General features: G+C 41.4%; 1 protein-coding gene across 1 annotated transcript in view; it reads right to left on the reverse strand. All coding sequences in view use genetic code 11, as the record gives it.

Moving 5' to 3' along the window:
* The window catches only part of EGR_03458 (Dynactin subunit), a gene marked incomplete at both ends in the record, with an annotated part of 12,458 nt that extends 614 nt beyond the window's left edge, over positions 1–11,844 (reverse strand). The window contains 15 exons of the mRNA XM_024492707.1: positions 355–573; positions 1,754–2,023; positions 2,655–2,961; positions 3,261–3,493; positions 3,715–3,888; positions 5,905–5,975; positions 6,488–6,548; positions 7,040–7,399; positions 8,405–8,614; positions 9,953–10,110; positions 10,187–10,391; positions 10,457–10,870; positions 11,137–11,204; positions 11,337–11,426; positions 11,766–11,844. Coding sequence (XP_024352840.1) covers positions 355–573; positions 1,754–2,023; positions 2,655–2,961; positions 3,261–3,493; positions 3,715–3,888; positions 5,905–5,975; positions 6,488–6,548; positions 7,040–7,399; positions 8,405–8,614; positions 9,953–10,110; positions 10,187–10,391; positions 10,457–10,870; positions 11,137–11,204; positions 11,337–11,426; positions 11,766–11,844 — 2,919 coding nt within the window. The remainder of the gene's footprint in view (positions 1–354; positions 574–1,753; positions 2,024–2,654; positions 2,962–3,260; positions 3,494–3,714; positions 3,889–5,904; positions 5,976–6,487; positions 6,549–7,039; positions 7,400–8,404; positions 8,615–9,952; positions 10,111–10,186; positions 10,392–10,456; positions 10,871–11,136; positions 11,205–11,336; positions 11,427–11,765) is intronic.
* Positions 11,845–12,077: the final 233 nt, after the last annotated feature.

The following is a 12,077-nucleotide window of genomic DNA, read 5'->3' on the forward strand; positions in this document are numbered from 1 at the left end:
CCTCAGCTCAAGCAACTCCACCTCCTTCAACTCTAACTTGCCTCGGCAGCTCTCCAACTCTGATTGGGCTTTTCTGTACGCGATTGCGCGTTGTATTATCGGTTCTTGAGTCTAGGGAAGTTGGCCGATGCATAATGGAGAAAGAATGCACGTAGAAGAGGATATAACAAACCTAGAAGTAAATTCTTGAACAAAAAGTGTTATGCGTTGGAAATGCAAACAGAACAGTTATGATGGGGAAATATGGCAATGGGACTAAAAGACTAAATAATAACACATACTAAAATTGTCCTATAAAAATGATTTTCAGGAGAAAATGTCGTGTTCCATAAGAAAAAAGAATGAGAAGCCTACCTTGGGCCTCTTAGTACCATCAAAATCGTACTCGCCGTGCTCCATAGCTGTGGCAGTGATCAACACCTGATTGGCCGCGACCTCAAGCATGGACAAGAGGTTCGCCTCCGCAGGAGTCGTGCTGCTGACTGGAGTGTTTGTCTCAGCCAACACTCCCTGCACAGCCGGTGAGAGACACTCCCGAACCAACGTCGCAGCGTCCAGAGCTGTATGCTCTGCCTATAAAATGCGACAACGAAGATTCTTGAAACAAGCAGACGATCTAGATTTCTCGCAAACTTTACAGCCATCAGTTATAGCGCGAAAGACAAGATAATAACATATATCGCTTTAAAAGTCTTAAAAGCATATCACAGTAGCTTTGAGATAGCATGTTTCCTACAGCTGCAATGTTTACTGGTTTTATTTGCCTATATCATTAATGTAACCACATATCTGAAAGTGAAGAATTTACGGATTGTAAGATTTAGTTATTCGTTCATTTACAAATAGGTTTGAGACATGCGTAGAGCTAAGGTATTGTGGTGACGTTTTTATAGATTCAAGAGTAGTAAGACGTGAAATGATCGCAGTGTCTGGGTATGAGCATTTCACCCCCAAAAGGATTCACTAGACCTTAAATAAAATGTGTTTATTAAGTTCATGGAATAGACATCTCTAATTGTGACTTAATTTCATTTACCAGCTACCCATCCCATTTTGCATGCGTTCACTTGATGGATTAAAACCCAATCCAAGAAAAGTATACAATCACTAGTTGGAGAAATGCCTCCAAAAGGAAGTCTTCCCAGACGTGATCCACCTATCTTCAAGTTTTGCTTCAACAGGGGAGGTGATTTTACACACAACATCTTCAAATGCTATGCAGCGACTATGATGATAAACTGGCTTCTATTTCGATTTTGATGATATAAGGGTTTAAAGTAAGAGGAAAAGTTTTTGAATACAAATAAAGGCTACCCTACCGATAGATCGAGGCACCTCTACGCTTTATAATGATGTACAGAAACAACAATCGCATACATTTTCCAAGTACTTGCGAGTTACAAGAAGCCATCGCAGCATGCTGTATGGAAAACCTATCTACCATTTACAGTTGCCTGATATAAGTAAACATCGAAATTTGGGAAATGCTAGCGGGAGTACAGAACAGAAGGGATCACCTTGAAAGGTCAATGAGCTAATGCGCGTCACTTCCATAGTACTTGTGACAAGAAACCGAAAACCGTACGTCAGTGCTGAAAACTCATTAAAGCGAAAAACCTCTAGTTTAATAAATGCATTCAGACCACATATTTAGATCCCAATATCACGCACAACGTGGCGCTCTATCGCATCAACGGGTCCACTGCGGAAATAACACAAAAACAGTAAAAATACGCAAAAGCAACGGACGAACCATTTGGGTAGCCACCAGCTGACCCGCGCTCTTAGTGGTGGCATAGAGACAGCGAGCGCAAATGACGAGTTTGTGAAGAGTTAAGTCGAGGCGGACAGACAAACCGGGTGGGAAGCACAGGGGTTGGGACTCGCTGTTGCTAGGCAACCGACGACGGATGCAACGAGAGTGGGTGCGAATAGAGGCACTAAGCTGGCCCATTTGGGCGATGGTTTTTGGCAGCCCTGTTTCAGCGCTAACACCGCTCTCAGGATCCACAATATCCAGCGGCTGTAAGGTGAAGGGACAAGTGAATCGAATTTGTGCCAAAAAGAATCCGCATCTGTAAGAACATGGTTCACTTTTATAAGGGCGATGCAAGGAACCAACAGTGAAATAAATAGCTAAGAAGGTCTAAACAATACAAGAGAATAAGCGGCATCAACTGTTTAAAATTACAACTTCTCTTAGCCTATTTGTTCAGATTTTATCATTAAGAATCGTTTATTTGTCTTTAGAACGAAAAAGCGGATTAGAGTGTATGAATTCAATGACTAGGTAAGTTACAACAACTTCGGCACAGATGAAATGAGCCAAGCTAAGATTACAATCAATTCACGTATTTTACACGCTTCTAGCGTCTAAAACTGTATTTTCGAACATAGACATGCGAAAATACGGTTTATGGTCGGAAACCAGCTTAGCGAAATCGGTGAAAGCTAAAATGAACAGACGAGGATGACCAAATCCACCTAATTGACAAAAAAGGTTGATAAACTAAAAAAGAAGTGTACAAGATCTTAATCTTGTAATATTACAATGCAAGAGAGTGGATTTTTCCCTGCCCTAATTCACTCATTGACTTATAAGAGAGGAAAAGCAAGGAAGAATCAACGCATCCAAAATGCAAGATAAAACCCACTTGACCAATAAAGGCAGCAAGACATGAGGCATCCACAGTGACAGCCTCAGCACAGGCCAGAGCAATGCGTGCGAAGTTGTTCATAATTCCGGTGGAAATCATGGTCTCGGACAAGGTATTGAGTACGGGTACAACGTGAGCGGTGTGAATTTTGTTGAAAAAATTCACCGAGGAAATCAAACCCTCCAGAGAGACCGCCTCGTCGAGTTGGTCACGCTTGCAGAGATCAAGGAGATGATCCACCGTCTCCTCATGGCCTGCAGACAGGTCGTTGTAGAGAGTGACGAGCTTGGAGAAACTCTTTACACTGCATGACGATAAAACGCTGGGGAAAGAGGAAGAACGAAAGGGCGAGATGAGAGAGGACAGGTATAAGGAGTAGAATACACATTATTTTGGGTATATCTTTTACAACACTAGCCTCCCATTCTCGCGCGATTTGGTCTTCGCAATTATGGTGGACAACCATCACTTGTTGCGGTCTAGTGCAGACGAGGGTTACTCAAGTCTCCCATCTCAACGCTCATGGGTGCAGTGTGGAGCTTTCAATACGTCAATAACGAAAACGCAGATCCGTATATCACATGATAACGGCACAATGGTTACCTCTTGAACTGCAGCAACAGGCCTTGCCAGTAATTAAGAAGGAGAATAAGGAAGGAGATGAAGCTGGCCAATTCAGCTTCAGTTTTGAAAATGCCGATTTCATCTATTTCGTCCCCCCCAGCGGTGAATTTGACCGGTGTAGGAGGCATTAGATCTGGAGGTAATGCAGTATGAAGGCCACTTGTCGAAGCCAGACCACGGATGCAATTGGGCAAGGGAAACCGCTTTCTCACCTAGAATTTGTAAGCATGAATTTCCAAAATAACACACAATTTAAAAGTGACTGACTTCTTCGCAAATAAATAGTTCTCGATCCGTTCTCGCAAATTTAAAACTCATTACTTACACTTTTGGTGGTCACTCTAAGCATCCGAAAAACACCAAAGTTAACCCTTTAGTGAAGTTTCCATTATATTTTCCTCGAACATAATCAAAGACATGATGCGCAACATACCTGAGTAGCAAGGAGTTCACACTTGAAAATAAGACGATTGACAAGAAGCAGAATGAGAATAGCATCATGGTCCCCAGCATGACGACTGAACGTATCGGGCAAAAAGTGCGAGAGCCACTCAACGTGTTGAGCACCTTGTTCGGCATCTAGCTTACGCAACTCCACCTCAATTACCTACAATTATGTGAAAATGATTCACACTCTTTATAACACTTCAGCGTAATTGTGACTAGCTAATAGAGTAAGACAGTGTAAGTATTTGACAGAACGCTTAAATCTAAACAGTTAACGCACTAAAATGAAGAGGTGAACACTACATGCAGAAGGAAATTTAAGAAAAAAACAAACAAAGCGTCTAAGAGTAACTAAAAATTTTCCATACAACAAAGCCACTCCGCTTCCCACCCGGCTTGTCTGTCCGCCTCGACTTAACTCTTCACAAACTCGTCATTTGCGCTCGCTGTCTCTATGCCACCACTAAGAGCGCGGGTCAGCTGGTGGCTACCCAAATGGTTCGTCCGTTGCTTTTGCGTATTTTTACTGTTTTTGTGTTATTTCCGCAGTGGACCCGTTGATGCGATAGAGCGCCACGTTGTGCGTGATATTGGGATCTAAATATGTGGTCTGAATGCATTTATTAAACTAGAGGTTTTTCGCTTTAATGAGTTTTCAGCACTGACGTACGGTTTTCGGTTTCTTGTCACAAGTACTATGGAAGTGATGCGCATTAGCTCATTGACCTTTCAAGGTGATCCCTTCTGTTCTGTACTCCCGCTAGCATTTCCCAAATTTCGATGTTTACTTATATCAGGCAACTGTAAATGGTAGATAGGTTTTCCATACAGCATGCTGCGATGGCTTCTTGTAACTCGCAAGTACTTGGAAAATGTATGCGATTGTTGTTTCTGTACATCATTATAAAGCGTAGAGGTGCCTCGATCTATCGGTAGGGTAACCTTTATTTGTATTCAAAAACTTTTCCTCTTACTTTAAACCCTTATGTCATCAGAAGTGGGTTGAAGCTGGGAAGTGTAAATCGAGCTTGCCTACTCTACCAAACGTGTTTGTTTGACTGGATTCCAAAACCAAAGTAGAAGCTAGTTTATCGTTATAGCTACCATTTGAGGGTGTGGTAAGTGGCAGCAGAACGTACCGCCAGAAGCAAATAGTTTTAATGAACAAGCTGAACCTATTGATGAATTTCTCAAAGCATGTAAATCAGGTTCAGAATGACAAACTACTTTTGAAAAGAATATAGAATTCCGCTTAGCTTTTGATTGACATGGAAATAAAGGTTTGCCATGCTGGACGTGGATGATTAACGTTTGTAACACCATATCAACCGAGGAGAAGCCGTGGGGTCTGCGGAAAATTAGTGCCACCTAGATGCATTGAGATGACACAAAGTAAGCTTGAATGCCTAGCAATTCGTTCTTCAATCATCTCTTGCGCGTTATCGAAACGGCGTGCATTCTAGATTGTTTGCTGACAGACTGACCAATTGGCTGGCTTTTGACGAGAACTATCTGTTGTATCACAATCCTCATCAAGCAAACAGACGTAACATAGCTGATTCTCAAAATATCCACTCATTAACTCCCCACTCTCCCAAATACTTTTAGGAAAAGTGTCATTTCATCCACACAGGACCGTGATTGTTTGTGTAGTGATGAAAGGGTCACATCATTCGCCTCCTTATCTTTTGATAGCAGTTTGCTGAGTGACGACTATACCTCTTTCTTAGAGCAAGTATTAGTTCATCACGCGAACACAGGAAATACAATAGCTTTGTAAGAGTGGAATTTACGGAAACTTTTGCCCCTTGCTCTTTGGAAAAGACGCGTAGATTGTAGTGTTGATTATTCAACAAATAAACTTTGCAGTTTAAAAAGCTTTTAATAGCCATTTAGTTGAAACTAGTTATTGGATTACCCCGTAGTTTTAGGCACAAAAAAACCATACTGGAAAGCAAAAAGTGCTACCTGGCGGCGCGTGAAACACCAATTAAGTAGGTTAAAAAGAAGTTGGGCAGAATGATGCTGTTGCTGATGTTACAAAATCGGGTTAGTACGCTTTGCTACCCTACCTCTAGAAACAAACGACCTGCCATCGTCAAGATCGAATTCGAATATTGAAATGAATGCTAAGAACAAAATTTGGGAAGAAAATTTAAGCACTACCCCTACTTACATCATGAGGAGTAAGGACTACACCGCGCTGGAGATATCTGCAAATCCAGGAAACGCTCATATTCCCACTTCCTAGAAGGTAATCATCTTTGTGTTTAACATCTAGAACGACTCCAGACTCGACCCATGCATTCGTTCAGTTCACCTAATTAGACAATACCACGCACAGACCGACTCGAAATGCACTAGTAATCAAGCACAATTCGAGCCCAGACCAATTGGATCGTAAATACACGAGGATGTTACCAACCTGTTACCCCAGCGACCTTCAGCAGTCAGCTGGGAAACATGTACGCACCCACCATACCCACAGCAAACTGGTACAGTTCAGATAGACATCCGGAATTGACTTCTCTGCCTTTGGTTGTTCCAATAGGAAACTCGACGGAATCCATGCTTATATTCACAAATAGCAGATCATGACACAGCAACACAGTTCATAACTTAAAATGCACCAGTTAGTGCTCCGCCATGAGGTAGGCATTGTGATCAGGCATGCAAAAGTTCGTCACTTCTGCGAAACCCACATTTAAATGGATCTAGTTCTCGGAAGTGGGTATATTAACAAAAAGAATGAAGCACACCCAATTCATCACGAGGAACGAAAAGCCTAAGAACTGGATCATGGTAACCGAAGAATGATAGCTGAATGGTTAAAATAAAATTAGAATATAAATATTGAAACGCTCTATGGCTTAATATACAGTTTTAAATTTTGTCAGGTGATTGTCTAACTGACAGCTACCCAACAGTTAAACTACTCCTGAATATGAAATCCGGGAAACTCACATCACAAAGGAAAGGCTTGCGTAACTGGTTATTTTTTGGGAGAAAACCGCCTCAACTTTCCTTCATTGTAATATCCTTCCATTCGTTGAACTATTAATGATACTTTTCGCAGAAATGAGAAAAAAACTCAGATTTTACTATTAAAAGCAGGTGGGTAAAAGTTGAAGTGGTAGCAAGGCAACAAGAAGAGTTTAAGATCTTCTGTTCCGATACTTAGCGCTACCATAACTCCAGGCATTTAGACGTTACTAAGTTCCAAACCTTGGGGATGTTTGCGCTATTCACTGACACTTTGGATTAGAGTACAATGGATGGATCCACTTTAAGCAATTAAGGGGAGGCATTACCTTAGCAATAGTTTGAGCCTCCATCTTCCTGCCCGCGGGATTGCCAAGCATGAGAGCAGAGGCCTCGGCGGAAGCAACCGACTGTTCCACTGCCATAGCAGCGAGATTGGCAGAGCTGGCGGAACGGCGCGCATCGGCAAGCGACTGGCTCAGTTGGGTGTTCTGCGTTTGAAGTTGAGTTACAACCTCGCGGAATTTCGAGATGGTGTGTTCGTAGTCCGCCACTGTCTCCCGACTGGCCTCCAACTGACGTGCCAATTCGCGCATCTGACCCCGGGCTAGATCAATCTGCTCGGCCAACTCTAATTGCCGTTCATGTTCACCCTCCAACAACTCATCGTTCATTTCGCACAGAGACTCCTATGGTAATAACGTTCAATGTGAGGTTGTTAGGCTTTGATACTAATGATATACCGCAGTTTGAAAACACTTTGCTGTGAAGACTTTGTAATACTTTGTGTAAACAAACCGAATCAATTCAGTAATAACGTTACAGCATACCAGCTATGTGGTAACTATCCCTTTTTTTCGATTCAGGTCTGGTGCAAACGATGAAGAGGTATATCGTTTTCGCCTCAGCTGTCGACTTACCTGATTCTATTGGAATCCTGCCTTTGTAATAAGGATAAATAAGAAGTTCCGATATCTTGATGATGTCAGGAATGTTTTAGCAAGACCCTTCTCCTGTCTATAAAATTTGCGTAACTCAGGATTGAATGCACCCAAGATTTCATCCTTTTACTGCCTACAATATTGGGAACCCAAGTTCTGAATTGGAGCACAGATTAGGGGATCAAGTTTCGCTAGCTCCATTGCAACAGGAAAGTGTGGCTAACTGCGAAATTTTTTGCTGCACAGCCACAGGTTAATTACATGTTAAATTACCACGACTCCCGAAAAAATAAACCCTTAAATATGCTGACCACGTAACCTATGTTTATCTTTCTAATCATTCTAAACTTTTGCGGTAAAACCATGCATGAATTTCTGCATTTCATCGCAAATAAGGGAAAAAAATAATACACTGAAAACCGCGCTTGCAGCAATTCAAATAGCCAGTGAAAACGTTAGTTCAAACAATTAAAAATTATGCAAAAAAGAGATTTATTGTTAGAGCAGCCGCACAGAGCAAGGAGATGCCTTTCAATGTCTTTGGACGAAACAGACCTTTTAAATAATTCTGATAAATTAAATCCAGCAGAATCTCGACTGCAAAAACATGATGCATAAGTAGGTCATTGCACAGGCAATAATCCCATTAGCCAGTTTACACATGAATAAGAGTGGATTTTTGCAAGTGTATTTCACAAGCACAACTAAGGAATAAACGTGGCAGAAAAGGAGGAAGGGAGAGGTGGAACGTACCAAATCATTCCTTTCCTCAGTGAGTTTATCCACCTTCTCCTCTAACTCCAGGTTCTTTTGGGTAAGTATATTGACCATTTGGTCGGTTCCAAGAGCAGCATCGACCTGCTCCTTCAACTCAATCGTCTGCTCCAGTGCCTGGTGCAATTCTTCGCTCAACCGCGTCTTTTCTGCACTCAGATGAGAAACTTCGGTTTGGAGTTTTGATACCTAACAGAGAGGAAGCGGTTTAATGATTATGCGAACCGAGTGGACACCTGTAAACAGTGCCTTGAGAAGTATGACTGAATACAAGAGCATGGGTACGACCCATGAATACAAACAGCCTTTATCATAAATGAGTACCTAACTCTAGTTTATCTTCAAAGTATGAACTAATTCGAGTCGTATCAGAAGTATCGAAGTCAAATACACAAGGAAACAAAAACTAGCAAGATCTTTGGGATATTTGATCCATCTTTTAATATAACTACTCGTTCTCAAATAGAAGCTCGAGTAAAAAACGCTGATAAATTATACAAAAACTGTTCACAAAAATTTGCATGTACGACTAGCTCCTCTAGAAATGTTAACCACCATGTATAAAAGGGAGGTGTATGAAGAAATATTGTCTAAACGTGACACTCAGTTGCCTTGGGAGCTTTCGATTAAAAAATTACAAAAAATATATATAAAAAAACGTTTTGTAGCATGGAATTCGTAGGCAGAAATCCAACAAAAGAGTGCTCAAAGGAAATATAAAATTCTCTTCTCTAGAATCGTCCATAACTAAACTTCACAATGTAAGAATTGTTCCCTGTGTTGTTCCGGAAGCCCAAACAGAGCCACACACATGAGGAAAGAGTGCTGAAACTAGTTTGCAGAATGTAGAAGAGGGACGCTTGAAGATATTACAAATAATTGGAATTGGAGTTTCATGCAGCTGTAATTCAGGATAGTTTCAAGTTTGATAAAGTGAGCCTCACCTCATTTACAGCCCCTACTGCTGTTACCAATTAAGGCGGGAGATTTATTTAAAAGACATGGGCTTATTAGCAAAACCTTAAAAGCAAACATCAGGGTATGCAGTAAAACTTGGAAATCTAAATTGATTCGCACAGCTATAAAATTGTGAGAGGACATGCGATAATGCACTTGGGAGCACTCTCAACATGGAATTAACCAATACAGGCCGAATTCATTTCGTACTTACATAAAGCAAACGAAAGTTCAATGCCACTTCCGATGCTCGAATTCATTACACTATTCTTAGGCAAATCAATGAAAGATTTTACGGTATTGGCTGCTCAGAAGAGAATAAAACCATGAGATTAATGGAATGAAAAAAGTAAACATTTCTATACACTTCATTGCTCAGTAATGTCAGTCAGCAACACCCATTAATGTAGAAATGCAAATAATTCAAAGTGGAAGTGGATTTGCATAGAATGCAATAAACTGCACACCACTAGGGACCTGATACTAGTTCAACATTGTGGCCAGGATTTCACCAAAAGAATTGTGCAGAGATGGACCGACAACATGAATTTAGAGGCGATGTTAACTTACCTCCCTTGTAAGAGCAGCGATCTCCTGTTTGTCCTGATTAGCCAAGTTCCGAAAGGTCACCAAACCCATCTTCATGCGCTCGTTTTGCTGTTCGAGCTGTTTCAACTGAGCCAGTGTTGGACCCGGCAAAGTTGTTCCGCCGTCTGCAGCTGGTAGAGCTAGAAAAAACAAGCAAGTAAAAGTATGCGAATTCCTGAGCTTCCTTTTTTCCGCAACGTCAAGATGGCCACCTACGTGTATTGGCTTGCTCCTCCCTAAGGATCTGGTTTTCCAAAGTAAGCTCTTCTACCTTTTCTTTGAGACTTTCAATTTCCATATTAGCAGTTTCGAGTTTTTCTTCAGCCATTTCCTTGTCCAGAGTAGCCATTTCAATGGTGTCCATTGCGTCAATCATTTCTTCCTTATAACGGTCAAAGGCTGCCTGCTTCTCCGCCGCTTCCTGCAGATTAAATAGGCCTATTTTTTACTTTCAAAAATTTTTGTTAAGTACGGAGAGCAACGTACGCTCTTAGCCTTAGCAATTTGACGCTGAAAATCGGCTGATTTTTCCTGAATCAGCTTGCGATTCTCCTCCAGCTGGGCCAGTTGCACCTTCATCGACTCGGCCTCCTTCAGTTTAACTCGATCTTCCGCTCTCTTAGCTTTTAGCACCTCTAGTTTCTCAGTGAGGTCTCTCACTTCAGCACGGAGATTCTTGAGTTCTACACGCACATCAGAGGGGAGAGTTTCCTCTGTTGGAGATGGACCCTCCAATTGTGCTTGAGAAGACGATGGGGAAACAGATGAGTGTTTGATGGGCTCCGAATGATGAGGCATTCCTGTGGATACACGTTTTTTGGCCGTTGAGTCAACGGCAATGGTTTGGGATGAAGATTTTCGACTTGGTGACATGGAAGAGAGTGAGGAAGCACCGGAAGGCTTTAAATAAACAAAATTAGTGCCTTAAGGGACAATGGTTTATTTCCAAACAGCCTAGTTTTAAAGCCATTAGTTAGTTAAGCAAAAATGACCACGGGATGGGTAACAAAAAGAATAACTCTAGTGATATGAAAGAAAGCTGAAGCTCTATTAAAAACAACTTATAAAAGCTTACTCGATGCCTCTTAGATATTCCTATCTAAAAAAGGCAACAGGAAAAAATGTGACCAAAAAAAAATTCAAGTTTGCATTGCAAATAAACGAACCTGAGAAACAGACATCCGTCCGGGAATATCAGATTTCGTAAGATCATCTAGGCAAGATAGTTTAGTTACTAGACGGGGATTGAAACAGAGAATCGGAAAAGCTTTTAGATCAGTCGCGTGTGCGCCAGAGATTAATCGCCACAAAGTTAGTTAAGCTATAAGGAAGACTACATAGGTGCCAACTGAGCCACTTGACTAACCTTCACTCTTCACGATGTTTGTGCCGCTTAGTTTTGTAGTAGTTGAAGGCAAATTTGTTCTACTACCATGAGTAGGTGGTCTAAGTTGTGCTGTAAGTGAACAAAGCTAGCCCAGTATGTGGGACGATGAACTAACCTTATAGGTAAGAGCGTTAAAATCAAGGCTTATTGTAACTTTATCAGCGTTAATGACATCATGGATCAGTGAGAAACGTTAGTTGGATGAGTTATATAAGGCAGATTTAAAGAAAATAAACATACACGACGTCAAAACACGTCGTTTCTACCTTTTCGTGAGGCTGAAGAATTCACTCTACTGTTTGGCTTGGAAGTGGATCGAATGCTTATTGGAATCTGTCTTCGAGAGCTGTCTGCTATTTATCCAGGGAAGTGATGATAATGATAAAAGGATATGGTGTGAAGACCTACCTTTGAAGGGGCCAGCAACAGGCGTCGACATACGTGTAGAGCCACTTTCCGAAGCCGCAGAGGTTATCGACGTATTCATGACGGAGATTGAGCCGTCTGGTCCAATAAGTGCTACCTAGATGTTAAAAAGGGGACCATCAAGTATTCAAGAGTTAGTAGTGCGGTGTAAAAAATAAAGTGTTCGCATGAAATACTATCAAGGGCGGTTTAGCAAAATGCAACGACAGGAACAGGACTGCAAATAAATAACTACACAGAATAGAAGCACAACATCAGATGCAAAGGACAGATGTAAAAAATTGCACGGGATGA

This window comes from Echinococcus granulosus, assembly GCF_000524195.1.
Source record: "Echinococcus granulosus chromosome Unknown EG_S00018, whole genome shotgun sequence".
In the NCBI taxonomy this organism is placed as follows: Eukaryota; Metazoa; Platyhelminthes; class Cestoda; order Cyclophyllidea; family Taeniidae; genus Echinococcus; species Echinococcus granulosus.